This window comes from Ursus arctos, unplaced genomic scaffold (genome assembly GCF_023065955.2).
Source record: "Ursus arctos isolate Adak ecotype North America unplaced genomic scaffold, UrsArc2.0 scaffold_17, whole genome shotgun sequence".
NCBI lineage: Eukaryota > Metazoa > Chordata > Mammalia > Carnivora > Ursidae > Ursus > Ursus arctos.
The window spans coordinates 39,098,401-39,120,368 of NW_026622841.1; the positions used below are offsets into that span (position 1 = coordinate 39,098,401).

Sequence of the window (21,968 nt, forward strand, 5' to 3'; positions counted from 1 at the left end):
GGCTTTTATGAAAAGAACCTGTTGCTAGACAGAGGAAATCATTGTCTTCTGTTCTGTAGCTGCTCTTCCTTTGAAGGAGCTCTTCATGCATGATATTTATAATGTCGGAAAGATAAAGATAACACTTGGATATGAACAAGTATTCATTCACACAAATGTTTCCTGACCCCCGCACTGGATGCTGGTATTGCCTGGGGTCCAGGGCATGAGCTGTGAGCCTAAGAACTAAGCCCCTGCCCCCCGTGAGCTTACACTCTACAAGGGAGCCAGACTACAAGCCAGCCAATGTAGGGCATGTCATGTAGTACAATGCACTCTAACTAGGCTGAAACGGGAGTGAAGGGATAGAGAGAGGGGGTGTGGCAGAAAAGGGAACTCTTTTAGGGGATGACACTTGGGAGGAGGCTTGATGCTGTGAGATACTGCAAGTAGCCTTGGGGAAGGGATTCCAGGCACGGGGAACAGCAAGGGCGAAGGGCGAGGAGTTGGGAAGAGTTTGTGTTGGTTTAGGGATGTAGGAGAGTGGGAGATGGGGGCTGTTAGAAGCTGAGGTAAGAGAGGAGGTCTTGTCTTAGAGCTCTTATAGGTCAGAGTAAAGAATATTCCTTCCACTGCAGCAGGAAGTCATCGAAAGGCCTTTGCTAAGGGGGCGAACATGCTTTGATTTGTCTTTTTAAAAGATCACTCTGGCTGCTTTCTGGAGAATGGACTGTGGCAGGGTGGGGGATGGCAAGAATGAAGCAGGCAGACAAAGTCAGGGGCTCTTTTGCTATCGCAGGTCAGAGATGACACGGACTTGGACGATGGGGGTGGCCGTGGAGAGAAGTGAGCAGATCTGGAATATATTCTGGAGGTCGAACTGATAGTGCCTGCTACATTTTTGAAAAACTGGGTAGAATTATAGTGCCATTGACTGACATGGGGAGAACTGATGCAGAACAGCTTTAGGGGAAAAATCAAGGGCTCAGGTGTGAATGCTAAGTCTGAGATACATACCAGCCGGATTATCATCTAATTTATCAAAAAACAGGACACTTTAAAAAGGGGGCTATTAATTGTTAGGCCAGGACAATGGGTACACACCAAGGATGTATGCTCACCCTCCCTATTAAGCACCAGTTCTTTTCATTTTGAAAATTACTTTTTATTTGTAGGGTGGCAGAATATACTGTCCCCAAATAGGTCACTTTGGTGTAGGATTGTTTTGAGCTGAAGGCAATTGAAAAGCAGATTCAAGAAAGTTTTCTGCCCTTCCCCTATGTGCCTAAAAGCAGGTCATAAATTTGAAAAGGTGTCCGCCCTCCCTTCTCTACCAGGAAGGACGAATTTTAATCATCAGAGACAATTTTAGACCCTTATCAGTTTAGATATGGCATCAGGCATCCACGTAATGAGCTGTCTTCACTAGTCTTTCTCTATCACTGGTTCCCCACGTATTTACCCTCCCACAATTTTCCATCCCGAGAGATTCAAGGACTTTTTCTTTTGTCTTGTCACTTCTCTAAAATTTACTGTTGCTTTGCTAAGATGCTTTATAAGCCCCAATTCTAACCAAACTTTTGAATTATTCATCTCTGGGTACTCCCATGTGTTACAGGAGCAATACGCATATTAATAAACTTGTCTGTTACTCTCCTGCTAATCTGTCTTTTGTCAGTCCAATTTATAGGGCACCAGTAAGAGAACTTAGGGAGGGTAGCAGGAAAAAGAACCTTTCTCCTCTACATATAATATCCTTTTTTGAGTATTGTAGCCCTCTCTCTTAAACAAAGATTCAACTAGTGTCAGAGTCCTGACTCTTAGGTGAATCAAATCCCCAAATCATAGAATACATATAGAATATTAAAAGACTCAGTAAGTACATCATATTATTCTCCTTAAATTTAAAAATGAACGTAAAAGTCTTCTCCCACTATATTTCAATAATATACATATATTTCCTATTTCTCTGTAGAAGGTAACTTTTTTTTAAAAAAAGATTTTATTTATTTGACAGAAATAGACACAAAGAGAGAGGGAACACAAGCAGGAGGAGTGGGAGAGGGAGAAGCAGACTTCCAGATGAGCAGGGAGCCTGATGTGGGGCTCAATCCCAGAACACTGGGATCATGACCTGAGCTGAAGGCAGACGCTTAATGACTGAGCCATCCAGGCGTCCCCGTAGAAGGTACCTTGGCAATCGGATTCCTTTTGGACAGATCTTCTCCTTCCCGAAGAGCCACAGGGGCGGTGATCCAGGCACGCTTTTGCCGCACTGAGTGAGTGTGCTTAGGAAGCAGAGTATTGTCATTTTCTGTGTTTAAGACCTACAACAATAAAATATTGTCAAACAATTATTAAGTATCCTAAAACATTAGTATGGTCTTCTGTAATGTATTAAAACTTTAAAAATTGTCACACATATCTTAAGGTATAAATTTCATATTTTTTAATGGGGTTCATTTTCAAAGAGGAAGTATATACACTCTAACAAACTCCATAGGCATTCAAGAAATTGTCTCTAAATCAGGAGAATGGTATAGTTTTGCTTTTATCAGTAAGAACAGATTTCCCAGAGTGAAGAGTTACAAAGGCTTGTTGAAGCGTCTAGACTAAGGCCTAAGATGGAGTCGCCTATGCTAAGCTCCAGATCAATACATTGGAACCTAACTAAATTTCTGTGCGTGGCTCTCCCGGAAAAGGAAGGCCTAGGCCAAGCAGTCAGCACTGACCTGCTCAGGACTGTATCATATCTGCGCCAGGTCCAAAGTGATTCTGTTCTAACCAATCAGCAAATACCCAGTGTAACTTCCTATTCTCTGGGAGCTGGGGTCTACAAAGCCCTCTCGTTTGTACAACTATTTTCTAGACTGGATGCTTCCCTATTCATGAATCATTGGATAAAGCCAACCAGATCTTTTCAAGATTTATGATCGTTAGATTGTTCTTTTAACAGCCTAGAGTAATTGAGTGACCATACAAATAGGCAAATTAAAAAATAATATAGTGTGTCAAAAATATTCTTTCCTTACTGAAAATGAAGTTTCATTTTTCTGGGGTGGCTTATAGTTTAAGAATGAATTATTAAACATTTTAAAACTAAATCTGAGTAACTACCCTGTGGCATTGATTTAACTAAAACCAAGTGAAACTGTCTGTTAATGAATTTATTGTTTAAAGAATGAGATAAAAGATTAAATAATCCGTCTTTTGTTTTCAGAACTTTAAGTAGAAGAGATTTATTCTGTATATTTTCAGTTGGGCTTTAATAGAAAAACATTTTATGCAAGGAAAGTTTCAATACAGCTGACCTAGTATATTAAGATCAGAAATGAATATTATACTAGGTTTATCACCTTACTTATTTTGCTGCTCTACATAACATGTATTTTTTTCAGAATATACTGCTTATCACTAGGTCACTGATTTTTTTTTTGTTTTTAGTTGAAAAAATTTTTCTAGAACTTAAAAAATTAAATTATGTAGCAAAACAGCAAAATAACATTATAGTTTATAATGTAAAATATAAAACTTCATTCTACTTTTTCTCTCACACTTTGGAGTATTCACTGGTAACTGCCTGATGATCTTGTCTTATGACCATACAGTTGCACATGTTTAAGCTCTTTGTCCAAAAAAATGGAACTATACCATACCTCTTATTCTGCCCCTTGATTTTTCATTCAGTACCTCATCATGGACATTCTTCATGTACCCTAAGTTGTTTTACCATTCTATCAATTGAACATTTAGATTGTCACAAAATGCTGCTTTGAACATCCCTGGGCACATATTCTGTGCCCTTCACTGAGTGGGAATGGCCAGGTCTAAGGGAGCGTGCATTTTTAATCTGGTAAATCATAGCCAAATTGCCTTCCATGAAATTAAGCCTCTGAGTGCAAAAGACAGAAATAATCCCTTGGTTCCTTACCTCTAAATGGAGTCCATTTCCAAAGTTAAAGCAGATCTGGAAAATAAGATTATTTATTTGTTGTTTAATATAACTTATCACTCAATTCAGTTTAAATACTTGTTAATAAATTACCAATTGAATGGTATAGATAGTAAAAAAGGTTTAACCACCACCATTACTATCCTCCTTTGTAAAAAAAAAAAAATTTAATTTTCCCCTTTGTCCCCCCCTCGACCCCCACCGCACCAGGGCCAGAGACAGGAATCTACATTCTTCTTGATCCACACTGCCTCCTCCAGGAATCTCAGAACACAACTAATATCCACCTCATGTTCTCAGGGACCTACATAACTTTCCTCAAGTCCTTTAGTGTGAAATGCACCCTTCACTCCTGGCTCCGCTAACTCCCTTCATTGCCAGGGTCATCCATGTGACCACCCATATTCAGACTTCACACTTAAATCTGACCAACTCTTTTCTTTGGTTATCAAGCACTGTCACATCTGGGCTTCATCGTCACACAGAACTAAATACAGTTTTGCTTACTCTAAAATCTGCACAATAGGGGGGCACCTGGATGGCTTAGTCTGTTAAGAGCCCGCCCAACTCTTGATTTTGGCTCAGGTCATGATCTCAGGTTCCTGAGATCCAGCCCCACCTTGGGCTCTGTGCTCTGTGTGGAGCCTGCTTAAGATTCTCTCTCCTTCTGCCCCTCCCCGCCATGCCCTCTTTCTAAAAAAATAAATTTTAAAAAATCTGCATAATAAAATCCTATCCTGCCCTTCGACTTTTGCTTCCCTGTCTTTTTTTAAAATTTAAATTCAATGAGCCAACATATAGAACATCATTAATTTCAGATGTAGATTTCAGTAATTCATCAGTTGCATATAACTATCACATCACATGCCCTCCTTTTTGCCTGTCACTCAGTTACCCCATCCCCCCACCCACCTCCCCTTCAACAACCCTCAGTTTGTTTCCTATAGTTAAGAGTCTCTCATGGTTTGTCTCCCTCTCTGATTTCTTCCCATTCAGTTTTCCCTCCCTTCCCCTATGATCCTCTGCACTACTTCTTATATTCCATGTATAAGTGAAATCATGTAATTGTCTTTCTCTGATTGACTTATTTCACTCTTGCTGCCCTTTACAGTCCAATAATCTCTTGGTTTCATTTTTCCCTTGGCTTAATTTAAACCAGTTATTATTATTTTTTAAAGATTTTATTTATTTATTTGAGAGAGAGACAGAGAGAGCATGAGCAGGGGTAGGGGCAGAATGAGAGAGAGAGAGGGAGAAGCAAACTCCCCTTTCAGTGGTGAGCCCATCGCGGGGCCTTATCTGAGGACCTAGAGATCATGACTCGAGCAGAAGTCAGATGCTTAACTGACTGAGCAACCCAGATGCCCCTAAACCAGTTCTTTCTAAAATGGTAGCCACATGTGGCTATTTACACTTAAATTATTTTAAATTAATAATTCATTTGCTCACTATTCACACTAAGCAACTGGCTTGCAAACATTTGCAACATTGTAGATAGCTCTATTAGACAATGTTAATAGATCATCGCCACCCATTCCAAAGACGTTGTCAGTGACTCATTCTCTTGCCTTTCTAATATTCCAGCTTCACTTCTTCCCCAACTCTGTGAGCCTGTTACTCTCTCTGATTCTGACCCTGTACTGGCAACAATGCTAGACAGGGTCATAGAGGCTGAATGGACCCATCATATCCATTCACTTCCTAATAGCTGCTCCCTCCACAGGGGTGGTGATTCCTTTCTAGGGTGACCATGTGCAACCTTTGCCCAGGAAAATCTGGATGACACCTGCTATGTAGGTATCCCATCTGTATAACCCCTTCATTCTCAAATGTGTGCTCATTCAGACCATAAATTATAAAGTTGCCCTATCTTTGTATAGTAGCCCTATCGTGCCATTCCACACTTCAGGAGACTACCCCAATCACATGGACCACACCTCTGAACCCACTCATTCTTAGATGATCTCACCTTTTATCTGAGATTGTATCTTCAATCCTCCTCTCCTTCCCTGCTTTCTCCAAGACAGAGGTGTCCTGATTCCCTTCCAAAGTTAACCATCATCCGTATGCTTTACCTTCAACTTTCTTTTTTTTTTTTTTTTAAGATTTTATTTATTTATATGACAGAGACAGCCAGCGAGAGAGGGAACACAAGCAGGGGGAGTGGGAGAGGAAGAAGCAGGCTCCCAGCGGAGGAGCCCGATGTGGGACTCCATCCTGGAACGCCAGGATCACGCCCTGAGCCGAAGGCAGCTGCCTAACGACTGCGCTACCCAGGCGCCCCACGAATAGTGCTTCTTAAGCTTTAATGTGCATTTTGGTCACTGGGGATCTTGTTAAATTTAGATTTTAATTCAGTAGGTGTGCAGTTTAGCCTTACACTCTGCTTTTCTAACCAGCTTTTAGGGGATGCTGACATTGCTGGTTCTTGAGTAACAAGGTTATAGAATGTGATTGGAATATCAATTGTTTGTTTAAGGTTAAAGACAATGAAGTTCACCTTATTCACTATTGTCTTAGTACTTAACACAAGAAACTTCATCATTCTTTTTTTTTTTTTTAAGATTTTATTTATTTATCTGACAGAGATAGAGACAGCTAGCGAGAGGGGGAACACAAGCAGGGGGAGTGGGAGAGGAAGAAGCAGACTCATAGCGGAGGAGCCTGATGTGGGCTCGATCCCATAACGCAGGGATCACACCCTGAGCTGAAGGCAGACGCCCAACCGCTGTGCCACCCAGGCGCCCCGAAACTTCATCATTCTTGATTACTAATATCTTGAATGCAGAGAATCTTATATTTCATGAATTTAACATTAAAAAATTTTAATTGCAAATATATATGGAAGTAGAGTGAATGGTACAATGAACACCCACAAAACAACGCCTAGTTCCAATCATCTAGCACACACTTTCTTTAAAAATAGGTTTTTTTAGGGGCACCTGGTGGCTCAGTCGGTTGTGTCTGACTCTTGATCTCAGCTCAGGTCTTATCTCAGGGTTGTGAGTTCAAGCCCCACACTGGGCTCCACACTAGGCATGGAGCCTACTTACAAACAACAACAACAACAACAACAAAACAAACCCACAACTGTAAAAAAATAAAAAAAATATTTTTTGAAATTTAAGAATAACTTTAAATTTACATAAATGTTGCAAAGATAGTGCAGAGTTCCCTTACCCATTTTCCCCAGTGACAGTTTAAATAATAACTATTGTACACTTGTCAAATTTAAGATAATGACATCGGTATATTTATATAATGCAGAATTAGCTAAATTCCAGACTTTGTTCAGATTTTATCATTTTTCCCCCTTAATGTCCTTTTTCTGTTCCAGCATCCATTTAGGATCCCAGACTGGATCTGGACTATCTTCTCTGGTCTGTGACTGTTTTTCAGTCTGTTCTTATTTATGATTCTGGCAGTTTTGATATTGGCCAAGTATCCTAAAAAAGGTCCTCCAGTTTGGTTTTTTCTGTTGGTTTACTTCATGATTAGACCAGGGTGATGTGTTTTTGGAAAGAACGCCATGGCACTGTGAAGTGCCCCTGTCATCACATTATATCAGGGGTAAATGATATCCATATGACATTATTGGTGAACGTAGACTTTGCAGGTTTCTCCACCATAAAGTTACTACTTTTCCCCTTCCCTACTCTATTCCCTACAAGTGAGTCACTAAGTCTAGCTCTCCTTTGGGGTGGGGGGCTTGGTGGAGGAAAGAGACTAAGCCCCACTTCCTATGATAGAGGCATGTATACATATTACTTGGAATTCTTTGGCAAGAAAGCTTTGTCTCGTCTTCCCTCATGTCTTTATCTATTTAATCATTTACATCAGTATGGACTCATGTGTATTTATTTTATTCTATGGGTTATAATCCAGTAATATTTTATTAATTTTGTTCCAACAGTTCCAGCTTGGGGCACTGGAAGATCTTTCAGGTTAGATTCTGTTCCTATGTTGGGCATGTTCCCATCTTTTTGTTTTCTGAGCTCTTCCTTACTGTCTAGCATCACAAGATGCTCCAGGGTCACCTTATACTTCTCCCATCCCAGCTTTATAATGAGCCATTTCTCCAAGGAGCCTTGATTTCTAATATTGGAGGATGGTATTAAGAAGCCAAGATCTGGATATAGATGTAGCAAACACAATACAAAATTGCTCCCCGTCTCCTCTACCACTTTTTTCAGGGGAATCATAAAGATAGAGCTTTCTTAACTTTGTTATTACAAAAGAGACTCTGTTCTAATTATCTTTGAGAAGTAGTATCACCTAGTGGAAAGTGCATGACTTTGGAAATAGTCATACCTAGATTAGAATCCCGATTCTGCTCAATAAATTGATTTAATCTGTTTCCTTATCTGTAGCATAATACATTGGTGGCAGACATTTTCAACTGTATAGCTAATTGCCATTTCCTCTCATTTTAGCATTGACAGAACCCCATTCTGTTCAGGTAGCAAGTAGACCCTGCCTAGCTGCTGGAGCTGAGTAATGATTGGTATATGCCAAAGTATCACAGTCTCATTCACTTTGATGGTGACTAGGCATAAATGTATGTATTACTCAGCTAGGCTGCCATAACAAAATACTATAGATGGGGTGGCTTAAACAACAGGAATTGGTTTCTTACAGTCATGGAGGCTGGAAAGTCCAAGATAAGGTACTGGCTGAGTCAGTTCCCAGTGAGGGCTCCCTTCTGGCTTGCAGAGAGCAGCTTTCTTGTTACGTCCTTACACAAGGAGGAAGAGCTCCAACTTGAGCTCTCCTGTCTCTTCTTGTAAGGGCACTAATCCCATCACCCTGGGAGTTAGAACCTCAGTACAGGAATTTGGGATTGGGCAGAAGGGGGAAGACAAACATTCAACCTATACAATGTGTAACAGAATTTTGGCCAATGAGATATCTGGAGGGTCTGGAAAAGACTTTCCTCATTGATAGGAAGAGAAGTATATGCACAGCCTCTCTTTTTACCTGCTTCTGGACATTGCTGAGCAATTTCAGGACATTTGGATGGAGCCATCTGTACCACGTGGAGAGAGCTAATAAAATGGCAGAGAAACCAGACTGAAACCATAACATCTTTGAGGTACAAAATTGGTCAAAACTGGAGTCACCCCATCTCTGGACCACTTTTTATGAGATATTAAATATTCTTTTTATTTAATCTACTTTCAGTTGGGTTTTGTTACTTGAACCTGAAAGCAAAATGATACACCCAGGTTGCAGGTTATGGTGCATATTAAAAGAAATAATATATGACTGTTATTACTGCTGCAGTGACTGACATATACCAGACACTCAATAAATAGAACTATGATGGTATTTCCTTAATTCTATGACTTGCATTTTCCTCATCTTAAAATTTCTGAAATTTGGATTCATTCATGCCTTCAATTTCCTGAGCTCCTACAATATGCTAATAGAATGTTCTTATCCCCTTGGGTTCTTACTTGTTGGAGAGACAGACAAAAACAGAATGTGATAGCTGTAAAGTAAATTAAAGCAGGGATAGGTAGAGACTGATTTAGGACTGTCAGGAGGCTCTCAGCAGAGATTTCATCTTCAAAGAGATTGGAATGGAATGGGGGAGCAAGTCAAGCAGACTGCTGCAAAAGGAAGAGCCAGGCATGAGGTGGGAATGGTATCAGTGATCAAGGCTGGTGCTGTAAGAGGGGAGTGAGTCAATGGAGATGATGTCAGGGCTTTTGGGGTGCTGGTAATCTTGTTTCTTGATCTGGTTGCTGGTCACACGCTGTGTTCAGTTTGTGAAAATTCAGTAATTCAGTACACTTGTGATATGTACACTTTTCCATGTGTTACACTAAAAAGTTACAGAAATTGATGTTCATCTTAAAGCCAAGGGTGTCATGGAATAGTTCTGCATATAGTTACGCTATCTGCATTTTTATAACACCTGCTGCAGTGCTCTGTTCTCAGACACTTAATAAAGTATGATGGACTGAATATTTGCTCCACACTCGTACAAAAAATCCCAAAAGAACTGTACCAACATTTTGTCAATTGTGGAACTGTTTTGTTTATTTGATTAAGGAAACAGTTAAGGTCTTAACTATTCCTTTCTACTTACTCTAAGTAAATAATCTGGATGTTTCCTGGGAGACCACTGTTAACTCACAGACCACTTTCTTAATTTATACCCGTGGTTCACTTCAAATGGGGGAGATTTCCTGGGAGACCACTGTTAACTCACAGACCACTTTCTTAATTTATACCCGTGGTTCACTTCAAATGGGGGAGATTTCATGTATAATTTCCCTCTCCATCCTGGGGCCACCTGGTTATTCGGTAATGTCTGGAGACATTTTTGGTTTTGAATCCTGTGTGGAGGGCAGGGAGGTAGTCAAACCAGGGTGAGCTACTACTGGCATTTAGTGGATAGACCAGGGATGTAGCTTAACATCCTGTAATGCACAGGACGGCTGCTCCCAACAAAGCATTATCTGGTTCCAAATGACGAAGCGCTAGGTTAAGAAACCCTGATTTAGAACTTGCATCTCTGATTGGAAGTTACCATAATAACTGGAGTCAAGAAAGTCATACAGATTTCAGAGGACTGTGGATTTATGTAAACTTCCAAATTGGTAGCATATTGCAGATAATATAAGTGGAATAGCTGATATTTTCTGACTTCTGTCCCCCATCCCCCCTCCTTCCCACTTCCTTTGAACATTTCCAGCTCTGTAAGTTTGAGTGACATCCTGTGGAGATGTTGTAAAAGGGTTTCAAACATTGGAAGAATGCCTGGACAAGACGACCATTATGGTTTCTCCTGAGTATGAAACCTATAGCTTTTTTCTCACAGGGAACTTGGTGACAGAAAAGTGTCATATGCAACATGCCTTTAAGACTAAAGAGGAAAAGTAAACTTCTAGTCTCTCTACCCAAAGAAGTAGTGTTTTTAGATGAAACAGAAAAATCCTTCAATCCAATTTACTGAAGTTAAAAACAAGTTTTTACTTTTACCATTGGATCCTATGCATCTTGTCAAAACTGGCCTTCCTGGTAACTGGCAAGAAAATAATTTTTTTTTTGACAGAGGCATTAGGGAAAGTCAAACATAACTGCAAAAATACTATCAATCAATGTACTGTTTGTTCTCAAGGTCAGCACTTCTAGAAAAGACTTCCTGTTCTGAAGTCACCTTGATGATTTAATAAGCACAATCCAGGAGGACTTATGAGTCACTGGATGACACTCCTTCTGATTGATATGTTTTTGATTTGGAATAGATGATCTTGGAGCTTTCTTCCATGTTTCTGAGTCCATGGTGAGATGACCCCTTAAACTTTAATAACTCAGACTAATAAATATCTTATTACAGATGGAAGTAGAGGGATACAAAGCAGTTTAAAAGCTCTTTCAACGTTGAGGCATTCTAATGGCTTATTATTTCCAATCAGCCAGAATTAACTTCATAGAGGTCAGTAGTGTGGTCAATAGACATACTTCAGGAGTCAAACAGAGATGATCTAGCATGCACCTGCTGTTGTTCTTCAAACTCCTGACCACCCCCTGGATAATCACAGGAACACCTGTGTTATTTCTCTTTCTCACCCACCCTTCCAAAGAAGCAGAATGTTTTAAAATTCTTTGTTTCTCCATTTTACTGTGTGGAAGGCAAAATCAGAAACTGCTCTAAGGATCTGTGGTTTATCCCCAATCCACTCCTAAGGTGTTTGCAGCTTTGGCTAAAATAATCCAAAGGACAGGGGCGCCTGGGTGGCTCAGTTGCTAAGCGTCTGCCTTTGGCTCAGGTCATGATCCCAGGGTTCTGGGATCAAGCCCCGCAGTGGGCTCCCTGCTCTGTGGGAAGCCTGCTTCTCCCTCTCCCACTCCCCCTGCTCGTGTTCCCTCTCTCTCTGTGTCTCTCTCTGTCCAATAAACAAATAAAATCTTAAAAAATAAAATAATCCAAAGGAAATAAAAATGAGATAAAGGCCACAAATGCCAGTTGTTTATTTCCACTGATCACATATCCTGACTTTTCTATTTGTATAGACTACAGCTAGAGGTCTGGCTCACAGTAGCCTTTGTAGCCCCAAGAAGGTCATGGCAGAGCATCTGTAATCGCAGAACCTTATAGATTCAGAAGAGTTTAAGTGACGCAGTGCAGTAAGAGTGGACAGTGATTTTGGTGAGCTTCCCTGATCAACTTAATGTAGGTTAGATTTAGGTTAGAATTTCACCTACCATACTCCTTCTCTTAATCTTCTTAATCTTTTCTAAATTTTTCTTCTTGAGGGAGGGGAGGTAGTCTTTATAAAATTGATTTTTTTTAAGGCTAAACATAATTTATTTAGACAATCCCAACTAAAAAATTTATATACTATATATTGATTGATATTTTATTCAACTTCTATTTGACCCATACATAAGTACAATTCCTAGTACTTTTACTCAAAAACTAATTTAAATATACAATTGAATTTGTTTTCACAGTTGGTACTTAAGAAAAAACCCTCAATAGCCAAGAAAAGCAGTATTTTGAACTTTAATTTTTCAATTCTGAACTTGAAATTGAATTTAAGTATGTAGTTAAACTACATATTTTAAATCTGAATGCAATAAATTATATGATTTGTCATAGCCATTTACCTGCTTTTCCAATGTTTGGGCTAATCTTAACGAAACAAATAGGGTACAGAGTGAGTCATACTGAAGCTAGCTCTAAAGAGGAAGATATTTTCCTTGGCAACATTTATTGCCTCAAAAATTTTTAAAATATGGATTTGGCAATGTGTGCTACCCTTGAGTTGTTAGGTCACATGGCGAATTCTTATTTCAAGTTGAGTTTTGTGTAATCATAGACAGCTCCTATTTCTTCCCTGATACAGACAAAAAACTGAAGGCCCAGAAAAGTCAATGTTATTTTATTTAGTGTACATTTCTTTGGCCCTTAAAACATTTTTATTTTTTTTAAAGATCAAGACCTGAGCTGATACCAGAGTCGGATGCTTAATCGACTGAGCCGCCCAGGCACCCTGGCCCTTAAAACATTTTTTAAAAAAAATCAGAGTTGCTAACAAGTGATCAAGTGTAAGCTTTTAAAATATGTAATCTTTTCTCTTCCTGTTTGTTTTCTAATAAGGATGTTAGGAGTGCTTCTCAAGCTTCAGTGGCATCAGAATCACCTTGTGAAAACACGGATGGCTGGGCTCCACCAGTTTCTGATTACAATTATTGGTCTGGGAGTCAGGGGCCATAAGAATTGGTCTTCTAACAAGTTTCCTGGTGATGCTGATGCTGCTGTTCTGGGATCACACTTCTAAAAACCACTGTATAAAAGCAGAGTAGCAAAGGAAAAGGAAGAAGAAAGCCTGCATAATTCATACACTGGATAATAAATCCTCAACTACAAAGATGTATGAAACAATAGATTCTAAATTAGGAAATTCAGTAACTGAGTGATTTTTATCCAAGAAAACTCTTCACTTTAGAAGTAATAATGTAATAGGATTACTTGAAATAGGGTTTTCCACCACTTTATACTTTTTCTAGTTGAAGTTTTACTGATCTTGAGCATTTATTATTTTTGAAATATTTTACCATTTTATTGGTACGTATTTTCTGTAATTGCTATGAATGCTTTTGGAATCAGGCAAAATAGTAGTCAATCTATGAAATACATCTCACATAAATTGACAGACAAAAATGATGGGTTGTTTCCACCTATTTCCTACAATTTAGTCCTGAAAATTAAACTTAAAAAAAAAAATGAAGAAAACCAGATTCCCAGCCACCCTCCCCAGAAGTCTAAGAAAAACCAAGAGCTTCAGACTGTCCCTTTTCACCATTAGATGGCACTGGGCTGTCAGTGAGGCAACATGTGACGCCAAGGCTCAAAGCGGGGAAACAGGCATTTCAATTGGCCTCAAATAAGGGGAGGCAAAATTTTAAAAAGTGAAAATCAAGGGCTTTAGAAAGTTGTATGGATCTTTTTGGAGAACTATTATCTGTGAAATTAGGCAAATCTTAACTTACATTTCTTCTCTCTCTCCCTTTTTTCCTTTTTTGAATAATTCTAACTTGTAATGAAACTAAACCAATGAATCTAGAAGTTCAAACCAGACTGATGACTAACTGGGCAGTAAATATTTCTTTTAAACAAACGAAATTCAGGTTATTCTTCCAGATTTCCCAAACATAGGAAGATACTTTGACTCTTGGGTTTTTAAAGAATACTTCTGTGTCCCAGACAGTTAGCTAGTGTATAGACAAGTGACATGTGGATTCTGCTCTGAAGCTTACAGTTTAGTAGGAGAGATAAAGAGTACATAAATTACTATAACGTAAGGTAGAAAAACTCAACTGTCGGAATGACAGCTGCAAAAACAGCTCTGGGGGAACTGGGGAGCTCAGAAAGGCAGAAATCACTTTCTGCTAGGGACATCAGGAGTGGTTTAGGGCAGGAAGTGGCACTGGGCTTGGCCTTAAGACGAGCTGAATCCGTGTTTGTGCAGATCGGAGGTGGAAGGAAATGATCCATATCAAAGGCAGCATGTGCCAGAACATGGAGATCGAGGGCAGTGAACAAGAAGTTTGGCAGTTTGGCACCTAGACTATGTTACGGTGGCAAGTAGGAAAGCAAGGACAAAGAGCTGCGCTAAGATTCTTCACTGACAGCTTCGGATTAGGGTTGCTCTAACACTAGAACTCCAGAAAGTTTTCTCGCAGTAGTGTGTAAGACGAAAGGCAGGTGATGGTTTGAACATTAAAGTAATAAGCCAGAGGAGATAGAATGAGGACCAGCACAGGGCAATAGCACGAGGATGGATGGGTGAAGGCGTATGTTTCAGAGGACACAACTAGTCCTTGGCAATGTCCCGTGTGCGGAGGATAGGGGAAAGGGTCAGAGACACTGAAATTGTACGTCCGAATGGCTAGAAGGATGCAATTCTCAGAGCACATCCTGTAGACATGCTAGGCTTAGATCCTGGGGAAAGAGATCAGACAATAAAGACTAGGGCACTGCGGCTCAAAGGCAGGCAGGGGTTACACTCACTCTGTCCTAAAGGCAGCACTCTCCCAGCCCCAGCTGTCACCACCCACTCTGCACCGCCCCTCTGCCCACTCAACTCTGATATGTCTCCCAGTGATGTGTGTACAGCATACCCCTCTACTGTGCTGGGATGGAAAAGGAGGTGAGAGCCACTGCAGCTTCCTAGAGGCGAAAGGACCCCCGGTAGAATATTATGGAAGCAAAGGAAGGAGATATTTGAAAGAAGAGATGATTAACAGTATTAAAACATGATGATTGACCTAAGTGTCTTTCCCAGTTTCTCAGCTGGAACTTTTGGGGTCTAAGGAGAATAGATCTCTAAGATGAAAAAGCGGGTAAGGGCAATTTAATTTAATGTAATATTTTTATTTTTAAGTTTCGAACCATTTTTCACTGAAGAATAATGGATATATAATATTGTATTAGTTTCAGGTGTACAACATAGTGATTTGATATTTATATACATTATAAAATGATCATCACAAGTCTAGGCAGTTAGGAGCTCTCATCATACATATTGTTACAATATTATTGAGTATATTCTCTATGTACAGTGTAGAGAATATAGTTTTATATATTTTATAACTGGAAGATTGTACCTCTTAATCCCCCCCACACACACCTATTGCATCTAACCTCCTGGCCCCCTATGGCAACCATCAGTGGTTTTTTTTTTTCTTTTAGATTTATTTATTTGAGGAGAGTCTCAAACTGACTCCATGACCAGCTCAGAGCCTGATGTGTGGCTTGATCTCATGATTCTGAGATCATGACCTGAGACGAAAAATAAGTCAGATGCTTAACTGACTGAGCCACCCAGGTGCCTCTCTTTTTCTAGTTCCTTTAGGTCTAAGGTTAAATTGTCTATTTGAAATTTCTTTTATCTCCTGAGGTGGGCCTCTATTGTTATAAAATTCCCTCTTAGAACTGCTTTTGCTGCATCCCATAGATTTTGGAACATTGTGTTTTCATTTTCATTTGTCTCCAGGTACTTTTTTTTTTTTTTTTTTTTTTAAGATTTTTATTTATTTATTTGACAGAGACAGCCAGCGAGAGAGGGAACACAAGCAGGGGGAGTGGGAGAGGAAGAAGCAGGCTCCTAGCGGAGAAGCCTGATGTGGGGCTCGATCCCAGAACGCTGGGATCACACCCTGAGCTGAAGGCAGATGCTTAAGGACTGCACCACCCAGGCGCCCCTCCAGGTACTTTTTGATTTCCTCTTTGATTTCTTCATTGGCCCAAGGCTGTTTAGTAACATGTTTTAGTCTATATGTGTTTGTGTTTTTTCCAGTTGTCTTCTTGGAGTTGATTTCTAGTTTCATACCACTGTGGTCAGAAAATAATGCTTGATAGGATTTCAACCTTAAATTTATTGAGACTTGTTTTGTGGCCTAACATGTGATCTACCCTGGAGAATGTGCCATGTGTACTTGAGAAGAATGTGTATTCTGCTGTTTTTGGATACAATGTTCTGCAATAATCTATTAAGTCCATCTGGTCTAATGTGTCATTCAAGGTCAATGTTTCCTTATTAATTTTGGGTCTAGATGATCCATCCCTTGATGTAAGCGGGGTGTTTAAGTCCCCTACTATTATTCTATTACCGTCAATTTCTCCCTCGGTGTCTGTTAATACTTGCTTTATATGTTTAGGTGCTCCTGTGTTGGGTGCATAAATATTTACAAGTGGTATATCTTCTTTTTTAATTGACCCTTTATCATTATGTGGTGCCCTTCTTTGTCTCTTGTTACACATTATGTTTTAAAGTCGATTTTGTCTGATGGAAGTATTGCTACCCAGCTTTCTTTCTGCTGCCATTTACATGGAATATGTTTTTCTATCTCTTCACTTTTAGTCTGTGTGTGTCCTTAGATCTGAAGTGAGTCTCTTGTAGGCAGCATATGGACAGGTCTTGGTACTTTTTATCCATTTACCACTCTGTATCTTTGGATTGGAGCATTTAGTCCATTTACATTTAAGGTAATTATTGATAGGTATGTATTTATTGCCATTTTAATTGTTTTCCCATTGTTTTTGTAGTTCTTTGTTCCTTTCTTCTTGTTCTCTTGTGACTTATGACTTTCTTTAGTGTTTTTGGAATACTTTCACTTTATTTTTTGTGTTTCTATTACAGGTTGTGGTTTGTGGTTACTATGAGGTTCATATATAACAATCTATGTATATAACTATCTATTTTAAGTTGGTGGTCACTTAAGTTTGAATGTTTTCTAAAAGCAATACATTTTTGCCCCCACCCCTCATGTTTTATGTTTTTGATGTGATATTTATACATTTATTTTATGCCTTCCTTAACTAATTATTATAGATATGGTTGATTTCACTAATGTTGTCCTCTTCTACCTATCTTGTTGCTGTCCCTTGTTGTGGAGGCTCTGTTCACCTAATTTTTAGATCCCCTTCACAGGGAATTATTCCATATATAGTCATAGATTTGCTGTGTCTGTGGGAGGAGGTGAGATCAGGATCTTCCTACACTGCCATCCGAACCCTCCTCCTAATTTTATTTTAATATATATTTTTTTTAGTTTGCATTGTAGGGAACTTGAAAGAATAATGGGATGGAGGAAGTTTAGAATAGGGAGAATTTGAACTCTCTTCTCATCTCATCTTTACCCAAATCTGCCCTCTCATTCTCCAATCAGCCAGGCAGCACTCACTTGACTGATGAAAATAATTCCCATGAAGGTGTGATTTTGATGTGAGACCTAGAAATGTCTGGCACAGAGCAGGTGCTCAATAATATTTGTTGAATGAATGAATGCATCAAGACTCAATCAACCACAGAGATCTTTGCATTTTCAAAAGAGAATAGAGATAAGTAAAATGAATCCTTAATTAGAACCTCTCACTATTTGTCTATCACCATTTCTCAGTGGGGGTACTATTGGCATTTCCACTAAGAAAAAATAATCATGAGTGGCCAATTCTTCTTGAAGGTTCTAAAGAATGCTGGAGGCTTAGCATCCCTGGATTTGAGGTACTAAATACCAGGATAATCCCGGGCCTTGTGACAACCAAAACGCACCTTCCAAACCCCCTGGCCCCCAATGTTTTCTTGAGAACCGTTGCTCCCAAGCCAACCCTCCTGCCAGGCTGCATCCTCCCTCAATTGTACGCTCTGTACTTTTCTGCCTGTCTTTGATCACAACATCCCAAATTTTGGAGCATCTCCTTTAAAAAAAAAAAATGAGGAAAAACTAATCCTAATCAGTCACCTACTATCACTTCTTTCTTGACCCTTTCCTGACCAACTCAACCAAAATTAATTTTTTTATTTTCTTAATGATTGAATACCTCCCTAAATATGCTTACTTGTTAATTAGCCTTCTGTGGCTTCCCCTGGTATCAAGAAGGTTGCACTTATCTTTCTGCATGGGTTTTGTCTCACATTTATGTTCCCGCTAAATGAACTCCTTCACTTTTCCAAAGAACCACGCACCCTTGTCTTGAGACCTTCGCATATACTCTTTTCTCTACCTAGAACATTCTTCTCCCTCCTTCTCTTCATATCATCTTCTCAATAATTTATAATTATTCTCAGATCTTGGCTGGGATGTTCAGTGCTGGAGCTCCTTCTGTAGACTCCATAATATTATCTGTCTTTTATCATTATTCTTCTTACTATAACTCAATTGGAATTTAACCATTTAGTTGTTTACTAGACCAAAAAACAACATGAGGGCAGAACATGTCTGGCTTTTCATGGTCTCCCAATGTCCACAATGTTGTTTAAAATTGAGCAAGGCATTACTAAACAGTGGTCCTATACGGTTAGTTTCTACAGAGTTTCTTTTCTTGTCAGCATTACCATATTACACCATTAGACCATGGTATAAATCCTGGTGTCCTAGCTTCTTTTACTTTAATCACTAAGCTTTGCAAATAATAAAAATCTCAATAATTTTTAATAATTTGAAATAAACAAAAATAGTACAATGTCATATGTGGTATACATTTGATACTTAAAGATAACCTTAACTAAGAAAACAGTCTCTTATATATGGACTATATGTTTGAAAAGTGTTATTCAGCTCTTAAAATTTGTGGCACTTTGAAAAACAGAGGAAAAAAGCTGTGACTAAGAAATGCTCAAATTGTTCTAAAGCTCATTTATGAGTTCAATTAAAGTTTCTGATTTTTACTACAATTTGGCAGTTTAAAAATACCAGTCCCTATTCAATGTGTAATTTTTTTCCATATAAATATTTGTATGCTTCATTCATGAATAAACTGTTTTGTAAAATTTAGACCAGTAATTCTCACTATTATACAAGTCTGATAACTAGATTAACTGCAAAGTTTTTATCAATACATATTTCTGGACCTCAATCATGGGGATTTTAATTTAGCTCATCAGGTATGTGAATGTGTATAACTTTTTGTACAGTACTTCCCTCTAAGTTTATTATTAAAGAAATTTGTTAAGAGTTGACATTTTCCTAACCTATTAATTTTTAGAAACAAAAACAAATGTGAAAGCACGTTTACCTAAAATCCCTTCAAAATTTATCATCTAATTTATATGTGAATTTACTCTAAATTCTATTATCTAGTTGTATATTAAAACATCAAGCATAGCTCCAATGTTATTGATAATTTATAGTTGAACCTATTTGTTATGGCTTGAACTGTGTCTCTCAATAGAAGATATGATGAAGTCCTAACCCCCAATGTCTCAGAATGTAACCTTATTTGGAATCAGGGTCTTTGTGGATTTAACCAAGGTGAGGTCATCAGTGTGAGCCCTAATCCATTACAACCAGTGTCTTTATGAAAAGGGGAAATTTGGACATAGACTCAGACATGTGCAGAGGTAACATGATAAGCGATATAGGAAGAATGTGACGTGAAGTTGGAGGATAGCAGTAAGGCATCTAAAAGGCAAGGAATGCCAGAGGTATTTGGCAAACTGCCGAACACTAGGAAGAGGCAAGGAAGTAAATCCACAGATTTCAGAGAGAACGTAGCCCTGCTGACACCTTGATTTCAGACTTCTAACATTGAGAACTGTGAAATGATAAATTTCTAATGTTTTAAGCCACCCAATTCTTGGTACTTTGTTACGGCAGGCCTAGCAAATTAATACACCAGTAGCTATAACTGTTCATAATACAATGTGTAATCACTGAATCCTTAAAATTTAGTTTGGTTTTTAAAAATAAGCTTAATTAGTCAAAGGCAAAATGGAGGCAACCATCAGAAAATCTCCCCCCAAGTGCCCTCTTCACCAGCAGTCTGGTGAAGCCTATGGACCCTTTCTCAGAATAATATTTTGAAATTTATGAAAGAAAAAAACCCACTGGATTATGAATGAATTCCATTACATCAAAATAGTCAGAATTGAAGAAAAACCAATTTGCGATGCAGTGACATTATGCACTTCATTTTCAACACAGTAATAAGATTTAGAAGTCTGTTAGTGATGAGAACAAATGGTATTTTCAGATAACTCCAGTATGATGTGACAAAATTTGTGACAAAGTCATAGGTACTGCTAATGCTAAGGAGTGTCTTTCTTACACTCATAATTTAAAGTAATGCTAAATTTCAGATAGAGATTTGTAAACACAGATATTTATTCCCAGCCATGTCTAAGGACCCTCTGAATTCTACCTGTGGAGCATTTGGTAGTTGGTGGATCCCAGGTAAAAAACTCTTGAAGAGGAAAGACTGTCATGAAATTGTTCCTATTTTCCAGTTTGATAGTTGGCCTAAATGACTGTGTGACAGTTATGCGGGTGTCACACAGTATCTCCTTTCTTGTGTGTCTCCCTGAACTGCAGAAGAAAGCTAAAGACAACAGGTCATAGACCCCCTTGCAGCTTAAGTTCTAAACGTGATTTAGGTTCAATCAATCAGCATTTATGTAAGATCTGAAAAAAGGAAGTAAAGTAGAAGCTATATGCATGCTGTCAAGCCTAGTATATAGGATGCAGGTGGGTTTTTGCAGCAATCTTATTACTGTTCTAGCGTCTATCACTAGATTAATGGATGCCAAGAGGCAGGGTCCTGGTACATTTAGTTGGCATGCATCCTAGTAAATGTGGCATGGTTCTGGACCTGGCAGCAAAAGTAGCATCCAGATCGTGGCACTTTCTACATTGTGGGATTGGCAGTGTTGGTTTCTGATCACAGGAGAGACGGCAGCTCCCTAAATGCTTGGGTTTGGCTGTGTGGCTTGGAAGGTATTACAGACCACTCAAAATGAAGTCTGCTTCCTCAATCCTTCTTATACTTAAGCAATCAACTTAGTGCCCTGAAATATATTCCCCTCTTGCTTTAACTAGCTAGAATGAATTCTGTTATCTGCAACTGAACTCTGACCCGTACAGCATACAATTTATATTCCCTTCTATAAAAGACCCATTTCCTCAAGAACTCCTTCCGACAGATGAGTTGCTTTCCATTCTTTACCAAAAGTATTACTTTCAACTTCAAACACCCGGGGGGGCAAAATGCTCAACCGTCCACTGTTCTCTGACCAAAGATAAACATACTCAAATTTATACCACAAAAAGCATAACAGAAAATACAAAGAATAGTCTAGAATCTGTTCCAGTTCATTTAGTAATAATCACTTTATAAAGAAGTCAATTATTGTCTAGGAGAGTAAAAATACTGGATTGTTGGAATAGAAAATATGCATAAATTATTAGCTATTTATCCATAAATATATGTGACTTGGCCTGCTTGTTCTACCATTTGAGAATTAAGGCTATTCTTTTCCTGTGGGAAAGAAACTTAATATTTAACCCTCAAGGTAAGCCAGGTGCTATGGTATATGTTAGTGTGGTATACGACCTAGCCAGGAGGTGTCACAGTGAGGGAATTACTCTGTTATACTGGAAGACAAAAAGAAAATCCTAAATTGTCACAGAAAACTTTTATTAACAAAATGAACTTGATTGAAAATTACCCCAATGACTTCAGCAAAATTAAACGGATAAACAGTGCATGAAAATGCACTGGTGTGCCAAAGGTTTGGAGGTC

The 21,968-nt window shown here is 38.8% G+C and overlaps 1 protein-coding gene across 1 annotated transcript in view; it reads right to left on the minus strand.

Annotated features, from left to right (window-relative positions):
* Positions 1-21,968, minus strand: part of DSG2 (desmoglein 2) — a 47,428-nt gene that overhangs the window by 23,615 nt on the left and 1,845 nt on the right. The window contains exons 2-3 of the mRNA XM_026496147.4: positions 3,911-3,946; positions 2,172-2,306 (exon numbers count right to left, since the gene is read on the minus strand). Coding sequence (XP_026351932.2) covers positions 2,172-2,306; positions 3,911-3,946 — 171 coding nt within the window. The remainder of the gene's footprint in view (positions 1-2,171; positions 2,307-3,910; positions 3,947-21,968) is intronic.